The following is a 25,210-nucleotide window of genomic DNA, read 5'->3' as shown; positions in this document are numbered from 1 at the left end:
TCTGGAAGAGGAAAGCAGTGAGAAAGCTCTATATTTTTTCCCTTTCTTGCCTTTATCTAGAAGAATTCTTTGGGTTTATTGACTATGGTTACCATCCCTAATCTCAAGGCTGATGTAGTCCTTTATTTTTGCCTTTAGCCAATTCTGTTAATTTCTGAACAGAATCATGTTTCAAAAGATAATGCAGTTATCATAGTTGGCTTACAATTGTGAAACCTTATTATCTCAAGTCTATGATTTTTTTAAAACCCTAGTTGATAAGAAAATACTATTTCAAAATTTTTCAGTACACTTGAAGGGCATGAAAATTCAATTATTTACACTTAGTATGAATTAGGTCCCCCACCTCTTAATCATTAGCAGAATAAGACCTTTTTAAAAGAGCTTTAGTCAAAACAAGGAATAAAGGCAAAGTAGTCCTTTTTTAGATAAAAAAAAAATCATAAAATAAGAGAGTAACAATAGTTCATATACTGTGTATCATAATATTAAAATCAAGAGTACAGATATTGACAAAAAAGACTGTCTTACAAAGAAAAAACAATGATAGCACAAAATTTTCTTTTTCATGACAAAGCGGTTTTGGACCTTAAAGAAATTTGAGGAACAGAGAACGTTAAGTTAAATGGTATATTCCATTCTTTTGAGAAAGAAAAAAATTCTAGAGAGAAGTGCTAGGAAGTTTAGAAAGTTTCAGAAATAATGTAAGAAAATGTCAGAGACCAACTTTATGATTTCAAAATTTTTCTAATACTAGTCCTTGTGGAAAGAGGACAAAATTTCCTTAATTGTAATCCTTCTAATGCCTACCATAAACTGACTAGAGTCCAATTGCTTGTGGGTTAGAGGTTTTTGTAGTTAAGAATCCAACCACCATTTAAGTTCCTGTATTTATGGGAAGATGCATTCTGAATTTAAAACAAACTTGTAGAGTACAACATATTTATGGATTGGAGGATTCTGTATTTTAGTTTTAAATGTAATTATAGCTTGTTTTGTCTGAAACAGAAAATTGCTCATGTTAGAGGTGAATATTAAGTAAAATTTGACACCCCACCTGATTGCTTATGAGGTTATTTAGATAGATCTTACTTCCTACTTTGTAAAGAACTTGGCAGTGGTATTTAGGCCTTTATGTTTCTGGCAGAATGGTGATGATAGTTAAAAGATGTATACTGAATAAATGTACTACGAATAATACAAGTGATTGTTGCATGTGAGAAAGAGATTCATTTTTTTCCAAGATGGGGAAACAGTATTGTTATGGGAGTTGTATTTTGCTTAGAGTTAACACTGTTCCTCGAATGATAGGTGTCCAGACTGTGCAGAGATTACAGATTCATGTTGAGGGTACAGATCACAGGCGGTTAACTATGTGTTCCCATATGTGTGGATTACATTAAATGGTATGTTGTTTAGAAAAATAGTTGACTCTGCACATAAACTCATCTTTCATGTTATAAGGTTGTGGCTCTAATAAACAGCCTAAAAATGGGAATATAACTGGGCCTCAGAACTGTAATTCAAGACCCAATGGACTAAATTCTTGTACACTCTTTTCTCATATCAACTTCTCTCTATATATGGGCTTAATTTTTCTTGATCCATTGAATGAGGTTTCGTTTATCCAGAGGACTACACATCTCAGAAATTCCTGCTTAGCTGCTTCACCTTAAGAGGGGCAAGCCCAGCTCTCTGCATTACTAGCCTCAAATCTCGGACTATAAACTAGATAATTCAAACTAACTGACCCAGCATATGTTGGGTGTCTAGGCTGAGACCTAGCATTGTGGCTAGAAGGCAGGGTCATGTTGTACCTTGCTGACACGGAGGATTATATGGGAACTTTGCAGAGATGGAGGTGCAAAGTAGACAGTGCTGTAGGTAATAACCATGATAGATCACCTGTCTGTTCATCCACTCAGCATTTATAATGCATATGCACATGTGATAGTTACTTGAGACCAGTAGTGTCTTTTATTTAAAAAATGATTTTTGTATTCTAAAATTTCTTTACAAAGCTGTAAAGTGCACTGTATAGTTGTCTTAGACTTAAAGGAAAATGACTCACAAGAATGAATATAAACACCTACTAAAGTTCTACTAAAGAATGACAAAGAGAAAGTAAAGTGTGCTTTTAGTCAAGCTGTTTCACTTAAAAATATTCTCATCAAAACTGTAAAACATTTCAATAAAAAGATTTTTCAAATATGTTATTTTAAATACTATGTTACTTTAGCAAATATTTAAATACTATATTAGTTTCTCCGCATACTTGACTTGAATTTAATTCTACCTATTTGCCAAGTGTGTTGAAACCCTAAATCCATTTTCATTTGCCAGGTTAAATGTTTATTTTGTTTCCCCACATAATGTGCTCTTTAAAGTGTCACAAGCATACCAAATCTGATTTCTTTTTAATAGGGACCTGGTAGGCTTTTTTTAAAAATAGAAACCTGGTAGGGTTTTTTCTCTCTCTCATCAGTTAATGGAATAGTATATGCCTTTGAGGCATATACAAATATGTATGTTCACTTTCCCTACTGCCTACTGCTTTTGGAGGCTGTTAGAAGATAGACATTAACTTTAAGGAAATTTTGTTTTTGAAGCCTGTTATTTTCTGAGAATATCAAACTTTTCTTGTACTATACAATGTTCACTTTCACCTAATAACTCACTCTCTGTATACTAATGCAATAAAAAATGTAAGGTGGTGATAATCTATGAGTGATGATTATTTGATTATGGGGATTCTCCTTAATTCTGGTCATCCATCCCTATGTGACTCAGAACATCCATTCACAATTTTTCTTCCATACTTATTTTCAAAGAACACTGACATGCTTTTGGATACTACCAAGTTTTAAATGTACTCCCCTGAAAAATAACTGTTTGCAGCCAGAACAGTGTGGCACATGCCTGTAATCTCAGCACTCTAGGAGGCTGAGGCAAGTAAAATTCTGAGTTGTACTCGAGCAACTTGTCAAGGTCTTGTCTCAAAATAAAAACAGTAAAAAGGACTGGGGCTGTAGCTCAGTGCAAAGGTCCTAGGTTTAATCCTAGTATTAAAAAGCAAAACAAAAAGAAACAAAAGCAAATAGTGAGTGAAATGTATATTTTATTTACTTTTAAAGCACAGATGTAATATTTGGCCTCTATATGCACCGCATGACGGCCTGAACTTTTTACAGAGCTCACTAGTGTATCTCCTTTGGTTTCTCACCTTGGACCCAATTTAGTTTAGCGAGGAACATCTTGAGTTATTTGAAGCCATACTGGTATAGTGATTTTTCTAATTTTTTTTAATTTCCCTGATAAAAAGCATTTGAATTCTCATTACTTCCTCTTCCATCTGTTATGAATGTATAGATTCTTATGACAGTCTCTCTTCAGTTACCAGCATCACAAGGCTTCCTGATTCAAATCAATGGAAAAAAAAATTCTTGCCTGTGAGATGAGAAATAGACTAGTATAAAGTTGATGCTATAGAGTATATAGTTGTATGGTTGCTATCATTGAAGTAGTTCTCACACACCCACAGTTTTGAAATATCTGTAAAATTTTATTTATAGAAAGAATCCTTGAAAAGAGTTTGAGGCTATTTTCCAATGTTTACTTGAATGAGTTGTCTGCTGTCTTACATCTTAGGACTCAGGCCCCAGGACTCCCTGAGATGCAGGATACATGGAGAACCACAAATGTCAAGGTTGTATCAAAGAAAGAACTCAGTCACCAAGAGATAAAGGACTTCATTACCAATTCCTGTCACATGTTACATATAAATTAAGACCGAGAGTGCAGGTTTTCTGACTCCCATGGCAACTTTCTCGCTGCCGCTTATTCTGATCTTTCTCTGGTGGTGCCGGATGGCTCCTAAGTATTATTTAAAATTCTAGGTTCTGAGACTATCATTAAATCTCTGTGATCGTTATTCAGTACTTGTGACTTAGAATTTATGGAGACTGGGTTGGATTGTATTAACCCTGTGATATATCCTGTTCCTTTGTAGATTATCTTTAATGCCATCAGATGTGCTTTTTGTTTGTATCTTTTTCCACACAATATAACTTCATCTTGAGAAGGAGACATTTTTTTCAATTTTAAACTTTCCATTAACAAGTGAAGCTGTATTTGCCAAGTATTATGTCCTCTTCATTAAAATCTGTCCTGAGTTTATATCTTAACACTTCAAGTACTCTCAGTTCTTCTCAAGTTCCTTGTTCTTGGGATCACTTCAGATCACATACTCCCTCGTCTACCAAGCTGATCAGAAACTATGGTGTGAGTTTAAATTTAAAAATTATTACAGCAAAAATCACATTACCATTACCTCCCTTCAGAATTCTTCTCACTTCACACACACCATTCTTGCCACTTGCTGAAGCAGTTCTGAAAGTCTGCGGTTTTGAGTGTCTTTATGAGGTATGATCAAAAATTCTGTGAATGCTGCTGCTGAGTGCCATCTAATGGAAAAGGCAGGCTCATAAAAAATACCCTGGTTTATCCTCATCAACACTATTTACCAGATCTGACCCCATGTGACTTCTGGCTCTTCCCCCAAATAAAAATGACCATGATAAGTAAATTTTTTGAATCCATTCAGGACATCCAGGCAGCCCAGACAGGACAACTAAAGACACCGAGGAAAGAGGACTTCCAGAGCTGCTCCAGAAAGTGTCAAGAATGATTGGATAAGTGTATTTGAATTGAGGGGCGGAGTATTTGAGAGAGGCTGAAGGCAATATGTCTCTTACTGTAATAAGTTTTGAAAATTTAAACATTTGTAGTATTTTTAAATCACACCTTGTACTTCAGTAATCTTTTTTCTCTGATGCAGTTTGAGATTGATGACTTTTCATTAGCTCTCTGTAGGTTTCCAGGAAGAGTCAGATTGGGACAGTTCAAGAGAAATGATCCATCTTGCCAGATGGCATTTATGTTAAAATGTAGAAATGAAAGTTCACAGAATATTTAAAAATCTGTTAGAATTACTGTTCATCGTGTACTTTTTTATATCATTCACCTTCCATGAGTCATTACACTAAATGTGCAATATGATAGATTAACTGTGACTAGTGCTTCCTAATCTCCTTGAAGTTAGGACAATACTAATGTTATTTATTTAACTTAACGTTGCCTTCTCCTTATCCCCTAAAAGGATATCATGAGGTTTAAAGTTACATAAAACACATTTTTAAAATGTCAGTGAATGACAAGATGAAAGACAGTCCTCATTTTAAAATGAGGCTTCTGTGAGTGCTAAAACTCACTCTGGAAACAAGTATCATGAATCACATACATGCAATAAACTTTACACCTTAATCGTATACTGCCACGGCATAGACTGCTACTTGCTACCCAGTATCTGTGCTCTTTTCTCTCATCCAGACAAGATACCACGTTTCTGTTCTTACCTTGCAGCTAAATTTAGTGACATGACTGAGTTGTGGCCAATGAAATGTAAGCATAAGTATTCTCGTAGGCTTTCTAGTAGTGTTCTTCAAAGAGCAGGCTGAGTGCACCCCTTTACTTTCCTTCCTACATTTATGCACTTTGATTTGTACAGATGGGATGGGAAGCTGATATAAATCACAAAGACAAGGCCACGACCACAGCATCAAATCAGATACTGGGAGAGATTGAGGCTTTGGTGATTTCAGTTGTGGGGATGGCACACATGAATAGTTATCTCCAGAATTCATTTATGTGACGAGAAATAAAATTCTTCTGAGTACTCAGAAGAAATAAAATTCTGTCTTGCCTCAGCAGCTGTAATTTTGGATTAGATTATATATAGTAAAAAAGAATCATAACTAATTAAACCTATGAATGAGCCTCCTCAGTTGGTTCATGTTTTAAGTAGACCTGGTCTGATAGAAGGATTATGCTCATAACAGTCTGATAAATGCCAAAAATTCGATAGTTACAATGTGTTTGGCAGTGATTGGATTCTGTCCTGTGTGATGCTGGTAGGAAGGCATGTTCTCTCATACAATGTAATTTGTGCCAATGAAATGAATCAGATGTTTATGATGTACAACAGGCTTTTTGCGCCACGTCCTGAGAGCCGACAATTTGTATCTGCGTGTGAACCTGTTATCTGTGTGTGGAGCTGGCCTACCCCACCTGTAGAAGCTCTACCTGGACTCTGTCCCACTGTCAGTTCCAGCGTCACTTAACCTTTACCAAAGACACTGAGTCTTTTTCTCTTGTTAATTCTTTACCGGGTAATTGACAAATTAAGTCTATTATATTGAAGAGACATTTTATCATGGGCTGTGACTTTCAAAGAATAATCAAGACTACAGGATAAACATTAGTGTCTCAATGTATTTCAGCCTAAAAGACATACTAATTTGAAGAGTTTTATTCATTAAGACTTAACATCAAAAGCTGGCAGAAATTCATTATTTGTTAGTGTGTTTCCCTTCTCTTAAATTCTGGAAGAATATAGGGGAAAGGATTTAATATTACGTGTCTTTGTATGCTTGTTAATTAAAATACCCATCCTGCTACTTGTGAAATTAAACTGTTGTTCTGTAGGAATCAAGTACGATCTGGGGTATATATTCTTCTGCCTCTTTTAAGGAACACGGTATAAAACAGGGCATGCACATTAACAGAGCATGCTCATTTAATTGTCCCTATGAGACACTGGATGTGCTGAATTACTTTAAAGTTGTATATAAATCACATTGTAGTTCTTCATATTCAGATGTATCAAGAAAGTACCAATGTAAAGGAATTCTCAGGGAATAGCTTTTGTGCTATCTTAATTTGTTATTATGGCAAGGTCGTATTTTCATTGCATGGGTTTCTGTCACTTCTTTCAGTATTATCCTTGTTTTGTTTTGTTTTGTTTCATTTTTGTTCGTTTCGTTTCCTTTTGTTTTGTTGTTAACCCACCCGTAACAGGTGATCATCCTGCTATCCTCCTACTAGGGTCATTGCTCCCTCTGACTGCCTGGTGAAGCTACTTCTCCTCACTTGTACCTGCACCCATTTTTCCCTCTGACTTCAGAGAGAAGCCTTGCTTGTGTCAGAACACTGTGTTCCTACTTAAAACCTACAGACTAACAAAATACACATACTCTACCTTTTCTCAGAGTGTTTGGCCAATGTGTTTATGCATTTGGCCTCAATTTTTCAGTCATGGATATGAGTCATTTTAAAAGATTATAGAGTCTTTGTTTCAGAATACCATTCTTTACCTACATATGTACAGTCTACCTGCCTTCTTTTTGATGTTCTTCTTAGGCGCATGGTGTTCTGACCAGAGCATAGGCTTTGAGTGAGACAGACCTGAGTGTTCAGGTCACAGTCCCATGTCTTACCCACTATGGTACTGACACAGATGAGTGACTTAATGTTTTTGAATCACAGATTTCCTGTCTGGATCTACACCTTGAAGTGGTATGGAAGATTTGTGATAACATAATATACCTAGCTCAATCTAGCACAAGGGTATTTAACAAATAGTAACTTCCATTGTCAAACTCTTTATAAAAACATATGATATAATTCCTGTGACTATATATAGCAATGGGATTTAGTTTAGAAATTTTCCTTTTGCAGTGATTAGGACCAAAATTTACCATATACATAAGATCATTAGATATTGAAATATCTAACACTGCCATCCACCAGTAAAATGACTGCAAGTATTGCGTGTATTTTTAGTGGCTACTATATGAGAGAATTCCATAGCATTTGTCCACTTATATTAAATAACATTCATTTTAGAACACATTTCAACATTTTATCAAAACTGCTGATTGCTCCAATTTGAGGATAAAGACAAAATTAGTTTCTTATCAGGGCCTCTAAAAAGTATTTCATATAGAAATTTGAGATTATTGTAAATCTTACAAATCCCTAGAACTGTGACATGTAGTTGTGATGCCCATTGAACTCTGGATAATTTTAATTTACTTTCAGCCTGAAAATTTTTTATCTGAGTAAGGAGTTTTGTTAGAGGAGTTGGTAACTGAGTAGAAAGAGCATTGGTTTTGGAGTAGAAATTTGAACTCTCTCTAGCAGTCATTCTTTCTTCCTTAATGAAAAGTCACTGAAATGCTCATGCAGATCCTAAATATACTTTACCCAAGCACTTTGCAAAATGTAATAAACATGTTTGGGCGGCAAGAGTGGGTGAAGAGGACACAGGAGCTCTCTGCACTGTTTCCTCTATTTTTCATCGTTTCAAAATAAAAAAAATTACAGGGTCAGTGATCTCCAGTTTCTTCATCTGTTAAGTGGAAATGACAGTAGCTGATCTTCCTAAATGCCTTGTTGAGAGGGCAGACACAGGCAGCAGTAAGCACAATCCAAACCTGTTGCTGTTCTGTGCTGTGATCCTTCTTTCATCACCCATTTTACCGCCTCTGCTTGCGCCTTCCTCGTGCTACCAGAGTTGTCCTTTTCTTCTTTAAAGCTTTCACACTTTCCTTAGTTAAGGTGAAATACTGTCTCACACATCCCCAGCTCACTAACACAATGCTCCTTTGCTCCTTTCCCCATCTGTCTATGTTGCCTGGCCCACACCCCCCAGGATGCCTCCTAAACCTTTCGACCTAAGAACTGGGCGTGATGGCCAGTGATGTTTAATCACATAACACTCGTGATATTTAAGTAAAGGCCTAATAAAACCTGGACAGTGACATCTAAGAGAACAGGAGTTTTATTATCAAATATTTAAACAGAAACCATTTTGTTAACAACCAAAATTACAAGCTTTGCATTTGTGATCCCAGGGGATTTTGCTTTTCTGCATTCTTGGAAGCCCAGGAGACAGCCATTGTGCTCAGGCTTCTTGAGACACTTCTGCTGACGCCAAAAACAGCAAGGCACCTTCACATCAGTCCCTGCAGGACTCTTCCAAGGCTTCACACTCACAGTGGTCATAAAGACGATTTTATAAATGCTAGGCATGGTGGTGCACACCTGTCATCTCAGCACTCACAGTAGAGGCAGGGAGATAACCAGTTCGAGGTCTGCCTGAACTACATAGCAAGTCCCTGTTTCCAACATCATAAACAGAAAGAAGGCAGAGGGAGAGACACTTTGAAATTAACTAAGCAGACTTTTAAGATAGAAATTGAAAATACTCATTTTCTAAACATACAAACATTTTTCTTGTGTAGTTTGTGAGAATTTCTATTTGTTACATTTGAAACAAAGGCAGTTTTGACTATTATGATTACTGTTATATTCTCATCATAGTCATTTTTGGTGAACACTATCACTTTCCCTTATTTTTCAGTGACTAAATCTTGTAATATCAGAAAATTGTCCCCTCTGTTTTTACTTAGCTTGTGCTTCTGGCTGGCTCAGCCTCGGCTGATCTCTATTGATGAACTTGCTCAGCTCTGACTCATGAAAACAACTTAATTATGAGAAAAGAAAATTAGCTATGAAATGACTGAGGCATTCTTTTGAGGAGAAGAAACGATTTAATTTGTTTTGTTTTTAATCTGAATTCAAATGCTATCAAGTTATAAAAGCCTGGGTTTTTCTCCATAATATATTCCCTTGAGAATTTTCCCTAGACTGGTGACCTCACTTCTTTACTGGAGCAAAATGTAATAGACTTCATTATTCATCTTTTTATAGTTTCAATTCTCTTCCTTTGTGTGATTCAGATCTGCTGGTAAGCATATTTATATTTCTACTTTTCAAAGTTCATTTATAATAGTATTTTTCTTCTTATTGTGTAATTTAATCATCATATTAGGATACCTTCTAGAATTCTGAAGGCTTACTATATAGTCAGATTTTCAAATATAAGCAGTGAAACTATCAACAGAATTTATAGGTAGTAAAGCTGTAACTGATGCTCTTAATGCATCATTAAGGCAGTTATCTCTGCCACTCCTTAACATTTCTGGCAGCAATAATGCAGCCTTCAGAAAGAGTGTAGGATAAGGTAATGGGACTCCTAGCTGATTGGCTCAGAAGACCTCAGTGCAGGTCCTGGAGTCTGGTCTGTGTCATAGGAGCTCTTTCCTAAGTGCTCTGTGGAGGTGGCTGTCATTTTTACCACAAACCATGGTTGCAGAACCAAAAAGAGGATTAATGGAAATGAGACAACATGATTCATAGTTTTCAAAGATCACTCTGCCTGGTGCATGGAGATTGTTCCTTCAGTATCTGTGGCCATCCTCAGTCTCGTGTATGACATAGCCTCTTTTGAAATCAGAGATCCTGTGCTTGCTCCTTGAAGGGCAGGCAGCATGGGCCAGTACAGTGGCTTTCACATTCTTTCCTGGAGCATTTTTTAAGTGTTTTGTTGAGAAATACCTTACAGAGAAGAAGGAAAATTGGAGGGTTCTAAGTCTCTTTTCCTTGCCTCTGTCAAACCATCTCTTTTGGCAGTTTCATTTATGAAATTTCCATAAAAACTCTCTTAACTTATATATAATTTTTTTCCTTCTTAGTCTCACAACCATTCCCAACATAAGCACACTTAGCAAAACCTCTCATGTGTGTAGTGAAAAGAACGTAATAAAACAAATATAGAATATACATTCTAGTTGGGAGAAGATAGAGGGAAAAAATATATTACATCAAAGCAGTGGTAAGAACTACATAGAAAACTGAAATAGGTTAGGTGACAGTGCCATGGGAGGAGCTGCTGTTGGATATTAAATTAGTCACAGACCGCCCTATCATAAGGTGAGTTCTGAACACAGACCCAAAGGAGGTGAGGCTAGAGTAGTCACAGGGAGCCATAGCATGGAGATGCATGGGCCAGTTGGAGGGCTTTAGCTTTGTAAAAGATTCAGTCTTGCTGTTACCTGGTCTATAGCCTGGTGAGGGTGACAGGAGAGAAAGAAGAGTAGAAGCAGGAAGACACACTCATTAGATATGTCTTCTGGGAGAGATGTGGATGTTAGCCTGGACTAGTGTGATAGCTGTTAAGGTATAAGTTGATAAAAGTGGTTTATTTCAGATACATTGTGAAGGTAGTATTGATGGAATTTGCTTAGGAAAAAAATCAATTGCTGAATTAATCTTTGATAAAAAATTTACTTTCACATATGAAAAACAAATCTGTGCTGAAAAAAGCTCAGATATGCCACATAGCAGCAACAAAGGGAGACTGCAATAGGCTGTTCTTTTACATCCATGAGGAAGAGGGTGAGTGGCCTCCCTTCCCAAGGTGCCAGGCTTGGTGTGTAAGTGCAGCCAGCCTACCCTGAGTGTTGGGGCCGACTGCTCAGGATTTACAATTGTAATTCAAGGCTAAAAAGAAGGCAGGAGCGGCATTTCCCACAGTAGTACCTTATATGAATGTTTTCCAGGCAATGTTTGGAAGTTTTATCTGAACCAACCAAAATATTTAATAGTATCTTTACACATTTGTCTAACTACAAAGCCATGGCAGCTTATTGGATATTAACTTCTGAAGTTTGCAGGAATGTTGTTTAGAATCCCTGAAGATCTCACACACACACTGGCCCGTTTGCTCACTTCTTGATTTACAGCCAAATAAGAACCACAAAAAGGATTACAGTGTCCGCAATCAGGAAAAAATCACCGAGGGTGGTGGGAGCAGTCTTCTACTGTTACTTGAAAGAACTAGTTTGGGCAGAAATTTACATAGCTTCTTATGTTATTGTCAATGTAGATATTCCAGAGCATATTTACAATTTCAGGAAAACAGTAGTAAAAATTAGTAGAAACACCACACATGGGGATTTATAACTAAACATGGAATCAGGTTTTATGGTATTGGATTATTTTTAAGAATGATACATACTTAGAGCACATTTTATTCTAGGGAAGGAAATATTATAGATGATTATTTTCTTCTATTAGCTTAATAAAATCAGATTAAAAATAATTTAATCAGACATTAAACCAGCCTTGAAGTATTATTTTGACTTCAATAATTATAAGGAATGATCAAATAACAGTGAATGTTTAAAGTTTTTAATTATTAAAATAAAAGGCACATTGCCATTCATCCCACTTAGTATACTTGCATGCATTGAACACACTTACCTATCATTCTTGCCACTTTCTAAAGCAGTTCTAGAAATCCCCCTTTGTGTCTTTATGAGGTATGATCAAAACTACAATGAGTGCCACTCTCAGTTACCATTCATTGCAAATGTGGGCTCATAAAGATGTTACAGTGTGCCTTCATCCACCTTGTTCACTGGATCTGGCACCATGTGACTTCTGATTCTTCCCCAAAGTCAAAATGGCCATCATAGAACACTTTAAATTGATTCAGAACATGGAGGCAGCCAGGACAGCTCACATAATGACACACATGAAAGCACTTGCAGAACTCCTTCAGAAAGTGTCAAGAGGGATAGAATATACGTATTTAAAGTGAGGGGTTTTTAAAACATATTTTGAAGGGGATTACTAGGAAAGTGTCTTTTACTGTCAGTTTTTTAAAAATTTAAACATTCACTATTTTTTGATCACATCTCATTTTTCAGTACATAACCAATTTATGCTTAAAATACATAAAAAATGTAAAACTATATTCCCATTAATATTTTTAGGCTAATAGGTTTCACGCCAAAACAAATCCAATATTTTGAAACAACTAACATCACAAATATCTTTTTGTGTATTTCTCAATAACTCTTTGTACTTGATGAAAATTACTCACTTTTGACACAAAATTCCTTTTAAATTTCTTGAATGTTCTCGAATCTATAGCTCTTTCTCCAGGAAACTTCTTATGACTGCTGTAATACAGTCTTAATACCTTTGACACATAAAATTGATAGGTTATGCATGCTGCTCTGGGGGAACAAATTAGTACCAGCAGAAACTATCTTTTTAAAAGCTGTGAAATAGAAAGCATACTGTACTTTTATTTGGTTCTGTAATCCAGTGAAAATTTGGGTCAAACCAAAAATGAACTTTTCATTTCAGGACTATGTCATTCAGGATTCTGAGTCTGTCACCTAAATGTTGCAGTAACATTGTGCTTTGTGTGTGTGTGTGTGTTTTTTTTTGTGTGTGAGCCATACACACACACACATCTTTTTGTTCTTTTGCTAACAACATGTTTTTAAGCCTCTATAACATCTCTAATTCTCCGCCATTTAAGAAATTTCATATATAATCCCACTTTCAAAATTAAATATCATTAAATATATAATGTATGTTCTTCAAGAATTTCTCCTTTTTCCTGTTTTTACAGGCGTGCACGCACACACATCCACATCTGTGTGTGTGCCTGTGTGTTTATAAATGTGAGTGGGATTGAGATATATAAAACCTGATTATTTCATTTAATAATACATTCTTGAAACTGTAACTTTTTTTTTTTCCTCTTGGAGACAAATCCTCACTATGCTGCCCAAACTAGTCACAAACTCTGGGCGCGTTCCTGCCTCAGCTTCCCAAATAACTGGAACTACAGCTGCATACCACCACACCCAGGTGCCTATCACTGTAGTCTTTGAGAAGAGAGAAAAGTAGCATACATGGAAATGTAGAAAGGGACATAAAATTGTCTGGGAGAATATGTTTCCAGAAATAAGAAAGCATTATAAACTGGGATCTTCAGGAAAAACTTCTTGGAGCAGATGGGTCCTGTGTTGGGCTTTGAAAAAGGAAGGATGTAAATGACTATGGGAGTGAAGAGGGGAATGGCCAGTGCAGTACTGGGGGAGGGCAGGAGTCCATAACACAGCAAGTGCGAACACAGTCAGTTAGGGTTTAGTGAGGACAGTGTATGCCTAGGTAGAATGGCCAGGTTAGGTTGTAGTTACATTTTTACTTAAAGTACTTGTACCCATAATAGGTTAGGAGAGGAAAGTTATATGACAGGAGCCTGCTACAGTACTTCAGTCCCAGAATGATGAGTTTTGCAGCAGATTAAGAAGGGAAACTACCATGAATTTTGTTCTGTTTTGGTTTTTTTGTGGTACTAGGAACTGAACCCAGGGCCTGCTCACTGAGAAACATCCCCAGCCATTTTTGTATCTTTTACTTTTAGACATGGTCTTGCGAGGTTGCCCAGTCTGGACTTGAACTTGCAATCCTCCTGCTTTAGCCTCTCAAAGAGTTGGGATTACAGGTGTACACCATCGCTCCTGATATACTATGTGTTTTGAGGGAGGGAGTTAACTTTTGGGTAGGGGAAATGTAAATTATAAACTGACCTAGCAGAGTAAACACACTCTAGGGTACCAAAATGCCTCTGTTACTGTCTCTTTCAGAGCCTCATCTTCCTTATCTGTAGTGATTTGGGGATGTTTCTTCAGTAGTCTGGAGTCAGCAGTTTTGTAGTATCCTTCAGCTAATGTAGCATATAGTACATCCATATGCATGCACATCCATGTCCATAAAGATACATAAACATTCTGTCACGCAGCTGAATGGCGCTGCCACTCTCCATTTGATATTTTCAGGTTCATCAGTTCCTGTCGAACATAAGGTAGTTGATAGATTATGACCAGCATTTTGTCCTTTCCATACAGAATAAACTTTATTTTTCAATGGTAAGACTTCTGAGAGTAATCACAGTAAGATTTTTGGATAAAATCTTTTTTTATGTAGAAGTAAGAGCAGATAAACTTTCGGTTTGAAAGTTATGTTCTAGTTCTGTTACTGAAGAAAGATAAATGTTGTGCACCTTGAGAACCTGCCAAGAGACATACCAGCGTGTAGCTTCTGTACTGTGAAAGTACATGGTGAGTTTCAGTGGCATGCCAGCTGCATATGCACTCCAGCCTTCAGCCTCAGACATATCTTCAGGCAAGGGATGATTGTCTTTGCTGGAAGTAGTTTTCAAAGACACAACCCACTTCCCTTAACTGAAGTCAAGTTAACAAATATGTACCAAAAGTATGTTCTATTCATGATACTGAACAAACAAATTATACCGGATACTACATAAATGGGGATAGTTGCTTTCCTGTTTTCATTTAGGTAGGATCCAGAACATGAGTGCATCTGGCATGGAAATCTGGCTTCCAAGTTTGTTTTACAATAACCAGAAAAAACTGTAACTTCTTGGTGGTAAGACAAGTGACTGATAACATACCCATACTCTTGACCTCTTTACAGATCTACTCCAGTTAAACTTTAAAACATTGCTCAATATTTGATCAATTTTAGAAATAATTCTTTCAAAAGTCACTTGCTATGTGTGCTACTATATTGTAATACTGTGCTATATTGTAACACTAGTGAGATTTAATTTCAAAAAGAGATGAATATGTTATGTATTTTTCTGAATGTTCAGGAACACTATTGATATCTAAAGAAACCAGGGAGGGGCAGGCTGGGCTGATTAAACAGAGGGTGAACTGGACTTGCAGATCCAAGAACATGATTCATCTGAAGATGACCTTGCACTCATGGCAGGCTGAGATCAGGAGACCATTGTAATCATTTGAGTGTTCAGTATGAATAGAGCCCGTGATGATGAGCCAGTTAGGATTATTCAGTGATTTTCTTATTTAAGAGATTTGTCTTTTCAGTATTCCAGCAGTATGTTGTTGTTTTTATTCTGGTTTCATGAACATATAGAATGCTCAAATGAACTTTAAAGTGCCCTTTTAAAATGACACTTTGATACTGAAGCTTACTTCCTAAGACCTGGCTCAGAAGCCAGAATCTGAAGGGCGTGGAGCCTTCATTACACAGAATACGAGACACACAAGTCTTCTCCGAGGAGCTATGTGGACTTTGGAGGAGGTTTGTAGGACTCCAGGGTTTCCCCCTTCTAGCTGTGCCTCTTTATGCTGTTAAGGTTTCCGTTAACTTCTGTAAACCACAGTGTCCTCGGCTGTAAATGGAGCTATTAAACCTGTTTCTCCTACAGGTTATGCTACTTTACATAGAGTAGTCATTAGTATTTTGATCAGGTTCCTGTACTAGCTTTAGTATTATTTCCCTTTCTACTTTGTCTGGAGAGATTTCTTACTACAGGATTAGAAAAGAACTACCACTGTACAGGTCAGAATGGGTTAGGGTTAGTGATTTGAATAAAGGCAAGGAGGAAAATGGAGTCAGGATGATACAAAAAATAAAAGTCAAAAGTACTAATATTTGGTCAATTATTAATATTTGGCCTATATTTTTAATGGGTCTTACAAACAGCCTACCCTCTCTGGAATTTATATGATTTTATTATGGCTATACAGTCTACCCTTTCTGGAATTTATATGATTTTATTACAGCTATACAGTTCTGGTTAGATCAGCGAATAGGACATCGGAGTACCAAAAAAAAGGTTGGAGATCACTTTTTTATAATGCAGATAGGCTAGCTCTGAAATGGAGTTTCCTGGGCTGCAGTCTGAACTCAATCTCTTTTATCAAATTCCTTCTCTCTGAACCTCAGCTTCCATATCTTTAAAATGAAGAGGCTGAAACAAGATAAACTTTAAGCTACTCTGGAGCTCTCCTCTACATGCTCATAAATCCTCACTATTGAGTAGCCACCTTGCATTTTCCTGTGTGCCGGCCTCTGGATAAATGGCTGCCTGGTGCTGCTTAAATCAGAGGTTCCTGCTTAGACGCTGGAAGAACTGAAAAAGAATGAAGATGCTTAGTGGACAGAGGAGGATGGGCACTGAACGGGATGTCTGAAAGGGATGAAGTTAGTTATAATAATTGGGTGTTCTTCAGATATTTATGAGTATCATTGAACTATAGTCCAATTATAGGTTTAGCCATCCAGAACTTCCTACTGGCTACACGCTTCACTTAATTAAAGCCGGCCTCTCCAACAACCTTAATCCAAAAGGATAGGTTTTCCTAAATTAAATGTCTGTTATAATTTATTGCAGGTAAACCAACTATATAAGCATATACACAGGAAGAAAATGTTGAATCCCTTTTGGAGCATTTGGATTTTTTTTCCATAGATGATCTATGTCCTTTTTGTAGACTACACATTGAGTGGATGAGGCAGCCACTTAGCTAAACAGTGACAGAGAAGATACGTAGGATACATGGAAATTGAGGGACTTACCGTGATCATCATTATTTACCCTGTAGAATAAATGGTGGCATTTGTTAAAAATGTTCATTGTTTATTTGCCATGTGTCAGATTTTTTTCTAGGTGCTAGAAATTGAAACCTGAGAGGTTCCTGCTAAAGTCAGACACAAATATACTTATAAGCAAATATATATTCACAGATATGTGTAAATGAGTGTTATCAGTCGTAGAGGATTTTTTTAAGTAAATACATTAGTAATGCATTCATTATGTTAAAAACACAAGTAAATTTTTCTTGGCTTTCTGTTTTCTATCAGTAAATATTTGAATCATTTGTCAGATACACAAAAAAGAAAAGAAGTCCAAAAGTAAATCATGCATTTATATATCCAGAAATCCTTCCAAGTACATAAGAACTCACCCAGTGACACACTCTTTTAAGGTATTTCTAAAACATGCACACAACAATGCACATGCCTGTATATACATATATGCACATGTGTGTGCAAACACTTTATATGTTAAGTATTTATTTGGTCATAAATGCTTTAAAAGGGTATTTGAACCTACAGAATAAATAAGGAAAGTCTGTATTTATGTCTTCGCATAAGTATGTTTGTGAATTTTTATGTTGGGGAAGGAAGTAAAGAAAGAAAGGAAAAGATAGAAAAAGAGAAGACAAGGAAGGGAAAAATAGCAGTCTTAGGAGAAACAACAGCAGTTAGTAGTTTTAACTTGAGCTCCTACACTGCATTTATCTTTTCTGTATTGAACGGTAGCTAACACAGCATTATTTGTTCCACCAGCCGACATATCATTGAAGTTGACTGCTCCACTCTAATCAAATAAAAAGGAAAGAGTAACTTCAGTTTTTAAAATACAAAAACATCCATGGACGTTAGAAGAAGTAGTACTTATGTGGCCCAACAATAGTGATAAAGATAAGTTGCTAAAAGTCCTTCCAAAGTAGAAAACAATTTTAAATCTCAGGGAATTTTTTCCTTTGCTGACCAGAAACTCATTCCAAGAAGTACCAGCTTGTCTCATTTTAAAATGCTTCCCCTACCAAGGAAGCGGAAGTGGTTATATTCTTTCCCACCAGACCATGGGTGAATTATAATTATCCTACCTCTTGTGAGACAGAGAAGCAGCAAACATCTGCTCTACTGAATCAGAAACCAACGAACAAAACTATACCAAACTGTGAATCATACCTGGACTCAGATTAAAGGATCTGTGTTGTGTTTACCTTTTTCTTTATTTTCTTTGCAATTTCAAATAAAGATTTGTTACCTCTGGCACCATGTTCTGAGGGGAAATATATGGATTTTATTTGCTGACTCCCATTTTAACATAGAAACATTACCACTTTAAAGCAGATGGGCAATAATAGTTAATAATGATTTTTCTGTTTGGTTTTTACCCCTTCACAGTTTTCTTTGAAAGAATGGTAGAATTAAGAAATTTTAGAAATGCACAGTCTAAGAAATTAGGTCTGTCAGCTTTAGTTTCAATCACAAAGAAGCAGAAAATATTTTAAACTTTTTCTGAAAGAAACAAGATTCACAATTGCTATTACCATGATTTTATGTACCATGATACATAAGGAAAGAAAAACAATACAGTACGTCAAGCCCGAGTTTTAGTTGTGAGCCTATATCCTTTACATCTTTTTTTTCCTTTATCTACTAGAGAGCAGAAAGACAGACTCGAATTATGGATTCAGCTCAATATGCAGAATTCTGTGAAAGTCGACAATTAAGTTTCTGTAAGTAAGTATTTAACTGCTTAATTATATGTATAAGAGAGTATGTCTTACAGATGTAATAAACTGTGCCATGCTCTTTTCCTTAGGAATTGGTGTATTTAATTTATACATAGTTACAACTGTCACAGAAACAAATTCTGCATTGTGGCAGAATGAAAAAAAGATTTTTTTCACATTCTACCATTTTGTGATTAATAGTTCTAAGGGGTTTTAAAGGATATTAGTAATACATGGAGAGCCATGTTAATTATCCAGATTACCTTGAGTCAGAAAAATTCCCTTTTTCTTAATATTCTTTTCCAGTTTCTTAGTCATATTTGTACTAGTACTGCTGACTGTACTTAAGCTACAGTGGCCTCTACTAGTACAGTCATGGCATTGAAAAACCCCAGTATTAAGTATAAATACCAAATTTCCTCTTCTGAATTCTCAGATCAATAGTCTTTTCCTTTTTCATCTTTAACCTCCTACTGTGGGTTCAGTGTTAGCCAAATTCACTAGACCATGACCTCATGACAGTAATAACTTAACAATAAAATTTGTTCTTTCCCATCAGTGAGCACCAGCTTCTTAAAAGTACACAAAGACTCATACTAGTGAGCTGGATTGTGAAGCAAAATATCCTTACAGCAGCAGTTAAGCGATGACTAAGGCTCTTGGGGTAAAGGTCAAAGAGAAAGTGGAGGAAAAGTCCAGTTAGAAATATGATCAAGTAGCACATGAGCCTGGTCTGAGGGATTATAGAAACAATGGTGTCTTCAAACAAAAAGCCATTTTGTAGTCATAGTAGCAGCGTATTTGATTTAGAAAATGGAAAACGAGAGCTGCATTTATAGATCATAAAGTACAAATAAATGACACATATCAAATAGTGTCCCATGTAAATGTCAGAGAAATATAGAAAAACATGTTTTGGAAGACTTTTCCCAACTAAATATACTTTCCAATTGGGCTAACAATTTGGCATCAGACATCTGTGAAGCATTAAGTAAATGACACTTCAGATCATGGCAATTTCAGCAAATGAGAGGTTTTGTATTGTAATTTATAGGTTTAAAAATTGCATTCAAGTCTTGTAAATATAAATCTCTAGCTTATAAAGTAACATTTAGTGCAGTTGAACTATTTTTAAATCATATTTTAAGTTTAATTCACTTAAAGGACCAAAAGTTCTATTTCACACTAAAACTAATAGTCTCAAGTCTCCTAATATGCCTTTTATTTGAAAGTTAGACTTTTTATTTCTTTTTTGTTTTTAACACAATAATTAGAAATTAAAATTTTCCTTTCTATATAAAATAATAATCATAGAATAAACAGTATATTATACTTCAATCTCTTTTCTGGAGAGAGAAGGGATTGTGTCTGTGGTGTTCATAGGGGCCTCCTTAGGAAACCCTGGTGGAAGAGTCAGTTTTATCCAATACCAAGGTCAAGGGTGCTTAGTCCGGGTAGGTTGGCAGGGGTCTCTTCATTTTCCCCTTTCCATAAATTACCAGATATAGAGACCCTGATCTTGCCATGCCTGTCTTCATAAGGTAAGTTTGTTTGTTTGTTTGTTTGTTTGTTTGTTTGTTTGCTTTTGAGACAGCATCTTGCTATGAAGTCACGCTGGCCTTGAACTCACATTGTAACCCAGGCTTGCCTCAAACTTGCAGCAGTCCTCCTACCTCAGCCTCCCAAGTGCTAGGTTATAGGCGTGCACCACCACAGCTGGCATCTTCCTAAGTGTTTGATCTGAGCAGTCACTGCGATTCCCAGTACATTCGTAAATTATAAGTTTATCACTTTATGAACAGAGCATAAGTTGTAGCATCAGAACAGGGGTCAGATTCAATTGTCATTTGTTTTTCTATGTGTATAAGTCAGTCTTTTCAGTCTGATACTAATACTGATTTGCAAAACTTGCTTTCACTATAGTATATCTGGTAGTGATCATTAATCAGAAAGACAAAAAGCTTATGAGATTAAATTTCCCTATTAAATCATTATGTAGAGTTGTTTTATTTATATGGCAGGCTGAAAACTCAAATAGTTTCAGAATCCTGTTGAACTGTGGCCTTTTGTGGAGGATTCTATTTAAATTGTTAGTTTCCAGGTGATCCGTTCTCCTGATATGTTGGCAAAAGGAATGAGGAGGAAGGATCTCATTCCCTTACCTCTTGTGTAGACAAACTGTCACACCGTAGAAGGAAGAGCCCATCTCTGAAGTAAGCCTCTCCCTGGTGACAGGGAAGGAACTAACTCACAATCTTTACTGGTCAATGGAAAGCAGCAATCCAAGTGTTTAAGGGACCTCTAGCCATCTTTTTATATAAATAGAAAAGTGTGGGCTGTACCCTCCTATTAATGAAATTTTTTTTATCCAATCATTCAACTCTTGTAGAAATCCTTCTTTTGAGTCTGCTCATAGCAGTTATTATTTCATGGCGATGCAGCGATGACTGTGTGGTCCTTGTCACTGCCTCTTCAGTGCTTACAATCTGGCAAGGAAGCTGTTAATGCTGTTGGTTTTGTGCATAGATCTGACCCAATACTAACAGTGATCCCTTTTTTTCACTGTTAAAATAAGTTGTTAAGAGTATGGTAACTTGGTGCACGCCTATAATCCCAGCACTCAGAGGCTGAGGCAGAAGAATTGCTGCGAATTTGAGGCCAACCTGGGCTACAAAATGACTTCAAGGCCTGCCTGAACTGCATAGCAAAACTCTTGTCTCAAAAAAAAAAAAACAAAACAGGTATGGTCACTAAATATCTGTTTCTGTGCTCCTGGTGACCTGTCTGAGGGACGAGTAAGGTACATTTTATTGATCTTGCTAAATTGTTGCCTATTAACTTCAACTTCAGAAGTATTCCACAGATGTTACACAAGTGTTTGTGAGCTATTCCAGCTTACTAGTTAGATGGAATATTGCATGTCATATTGGGAAGAGTAATTACTTTAGAGAGATAGCTTTAAGGGGGATCACCATAATTCTACCACGTTTGACAGCTTTGGATATGTGCTTCAATAGCAAGACTGCATGTCTTTTAGATTTATTTGAGAGAAAACTCTTCTGTTTATGGTATCCATGAAGAATCTGTAAGGATCAAAACATCAATTTTAGAGTTACTGTTACATGTTTTATAGACCAGTGGGAACAGATGAATCAAAAGAATAATCTTTTTTAAAAAAAAAAAAGATTACCTTGTAGATTTGATAAAATTTTCACTATCAGTATTTTCCTTCTAGGTAACTAGTTAAATATTACTGATGTCTTAGAAGGACCTATTTCCCACTGTCTGCTTAGCCTTATAGTTATTTAGCCTTATATTTAGTTAAAGGTTCCTTGTGTTGCTGGTTCAGTATATGCTTGGCCCTGTTGGAGCACAAAAAGACTGGAGGAATGGGCTTTGCCCACAAAGAGCTTATGACTTGTCTTGAGATATAAGCACACACTGAAGATATGTGATGATTTCTGTAAAGGGCTAGAGTGGGAAGTATGTCTTTGGCCTAAACGGTCAGGGTTCACATGAATGAAGGAGTGGTGGGGAGCATCCATGGAAGGAAAGGGGCAGGCCTAGCGTAGAGATGACCGTGCTCAAGCAGGTGGTAAGGAGAAGTGTAAAGGCAGGTTGGAGTCAGTCTGGATGGTTTTGAGTCAGGCTTAGGAATTTTGACATCTTCATAATCAGGAAAACAGATTTAAATCAGGCTGAATACAGTTCCTTTTATTCTAAATTGATAATTTAGAGCCTAGTCCAGTAATATATACATTTTGAAAAGTATTAGAAATGTAATTTTTATATGTTCCTTTTTCATTACAAAGTCTTCCTTCAGATTTTTCTTTCCACAAAATTAAAATAAAGTTACATCAAGCAAGCAACTCTCTGACCGTTGCTATAATTTAAGCATGGCCAGTGGTGATATACTCCAAAGCGATATGAGAAGTGGGAAACATTAAGTGGTTTAGTTCACTATGTCTTATACCATAGGTAGAATACAAAGGACCTGTGTGCATAAGGAAGTTCTGGCAACAACCATTGTGTTCCTTTGTAATCAACAGTTAAATCTTGGATTTCTTGGGACTGGAAAATCTGGACTGTAGTAAAAGTTCAAAAACATTGCTTTTCTATGCCTTATTTTTACTGTGCAGTTCTCAAGGGGTATTTTTCATTTTGTGGTATTAATGTACAATATTAAAACATTTTAAACATTAAATTTCTTTTGTTCTTGATAATTAGCCAAAAAAGCTTCCAAGTTTCGAGACTGGTTGGACTGCAACAGCATGGAGATAAAACCCAACGTTGTTGCTATGGAAATTTTAGCATATTTAGCATATGAAACAGTGGCACAGGTAAGAATTCTAAACTGTCACATCAAGCTACACATGGTAGCTACTGCTTTATCTCTGTCCATGATCAGTTTTTCTTCTACTTCTGCTCTAGCAGCAATGACAGCAGCCATGAATTCTCTGCTGTCACAGGCATATCATTTTCCAAAGTTTAGTTCAATTATATTTCTTCGCATCCTCAGTTCTGGTGGGTGTTAGAGTAAAAAAAAAAAAAAAAAGTTTTTCAAAACTTTATCCTAAAAAAAAAACTTTATCCTAACCAGAAATTGATTGCATATTTTTTCATGACATTAAACTCTTAAGTCTTCATCTGCCATGTTAAGTGCTCACCCAAATCTGGTCCCCGAAAGAACTGTTCCAGGCATGGACTGAAGGGCACAGCACCTTAGACCATTTTACTCCTGACTAGCATTAGAGCAGACCTGAACTAAAATCTCTGGAAGTGTTACAAAATGCTCCCCTGGTGATTATGAAAGGACTCTTGAGGACCGTTCCCCTAGAAATGGTTACTCCTCACTAGTGTTCATACGTAGGCCCATTAAGCAGTCAGTAAAAGTCTCTGCTCATGCCCACTATATAGGTTGTTAGGCAGACAGCATTATCAGCAACTCATGCTATGTAGCTTTTAGGTTTGCTACTTCAGCCATGTGACTTTATTTCCATTGCTCTGATCTTCCAGTTAGTGGATCTGGCTCTTCTTGTGAGGCAGGACATGGTAACCAAAGCAGGGGACCCTTTCAGCCATGCCATTTCTGCAACCTTCATTCAGTATCACAGTTCTCCCGAGGTATGTATCAGAAAATCTGACTGTAATACATCTTTGAATTTTGTTATATATTGGGGATTCGCCTTAGTAGTTCTTTAGATTATGTAGGCGTGTGTATCCTTCAGTGAAAGAATCTTATACATTCACCATTTAAACAGATATTTATTGGTTGCTTGCTCTGTGCTAGGCCCACCCTGACAGTCTACTTCATATCATTTCTTACCCTTTTTCTGCTCAACTTGCCTTTCCCAGCCTTTCAAAGCAAGAGAGCTAGTTGATCTCATTTCCTTGTGAAAGAACAATTGCTTAAGGTGATTCAATAATGATGGGAAAAAGTTACTTCTCTGTGCCTCAAAAGATGGAGTTGGGCTGAAGAGATAGCATAGTGGAAAAGCACCTGCCTAGCGTGTGCAAGGAAGGCTCTGGTTCAAGTTGTCAGCACTGCCAAAAAGAAAAAACAGTTACTGTTACTCATGTAATGATTCCTGGCATTTTAAAAATAAATTCATTTATTCATTTTTGTATAAATAGGATTTAAAGAGGCATGGCTCCATTAATTTTTAGCTTTTTTTTTAACAGAGAAAAGACATTTGTTCTCAACTCCTGTTTTACATAAAATAAAATCCAAATAGATCAAGCATTTAAACAGGAATTACTCCAATGCTACTAAAATAAATGATTTTAGAGAGTTGCAAAAAGTCCGAAGCCTAAAAGAGAAGATCATTTTAAACACACTAAAATTTATATTTTCTGCAAATACTATAAAAATCAAGCCAAACAGGAAAGCACTACAGTTTTAACACTGACAGGTTAATTTGCTCTTTAGATTAACCCTCGGATATAAAAATCAGGTCATTTTCTTACCTGGTTTATGCTCCTAGGAGCACTGTCTGCAGAGCCTCTCAGCTTTTCTTGTTTTTTTAAGTTTTGCAGAATAACTGTGTACTACTGTTAGTATATACAATATTCTCTGGCGCAACATGTGCCTAAAAACAAGAAATGTAATAAACGTTGAATATATTTGCCAATATTTTACCTTTTTCACACATGAGTAGCAGTTTCATATTATTCCATCTATGTATATAATTGTTAGGTGAGTTTTAGAGCAAATTGAATCAAATGTATAACCTAAAAAATGGCAAAGGGCTGTTTTATATCTATACTGTATCTTAATTGCAAATATTTCTTCTCTCAATAGTAGGTGAGGATGGTGGCTGAAATAGTTTCTAAGAAGTAGTTGTAATCTGTTTTGGGCTACAGACATTTTGAGAATCTGATGAAAACTATAAATCCTTTCTCCATAGACACATTCATAAATTTTGCATACAGTTTCAGTTTGTAAAGACCCCCATGAAGCCATCCTGTGGCTCTATGGGATCTGTAAACACTGGACCCCAAGTTCAATCTCTGCTTTA

The 25,210-nt window shown here is 36.4% G+C and overlaps 1 protein-coding gene across 27 annotated transcripts in view; it reads left to right on the top strand.

Moving 5' to 3' along the window:
* Positions 1 to 25,210, top strand: part of Supt3h (suppressor of Ty 3 homolog (S. cerevisiae)) — a 441,758-nt gene that overhangs the window by 250,205 nt on the left and 166,343 nt on the right. For all 27 annotated transcript variants that reach the window (XR_001235061.1, XM_013516875.1, XM_013516883.1 and 24 more), the window contains 3 exons: positions 18,620 to 18,695; positions 22,920 to 23,032; positions 23,709 to 23,816. Coding sequence is in view for 26 of the 27 variants with exons in the window: in XM_013516875.1 (XP_013372329.1) it covers positions 18,620 to 18,695; positions 22,920 to 23,032; positions 23,709 to 23,816 (297 nt within the window). In the remaining variant the exon portion in view is untranslated. The remainder of the gene's footprint in view (positions 1 to 18,619; positions 18,696 to 22,919; positions 23,033 to 23,708; positions 23,817 to 25,210) is intronic.

The sequence above is a fragment of the Chinchilla lanigera genome, unplaced genomic scaffold, assembly GCF_000276665.1.
Source record: "Chinchilla lanigera isolate Chin_1 unplaced genomic scaffold, ChiLan1.0 scaffold00036, whole genome shotgun sequence".
Classification (NCBI taxonomy): Eukaryota; Metazoa; Chordata; class Mammalia; order Rodentia; family Chinchillidae; genus Chinchilla; species Chinchilla lanigera.
The sequence above is the reverse complement of the archived record's forward strand: the minus strand, read 5'-3'. Positions and strand labels throughout refer to the sequence as shown.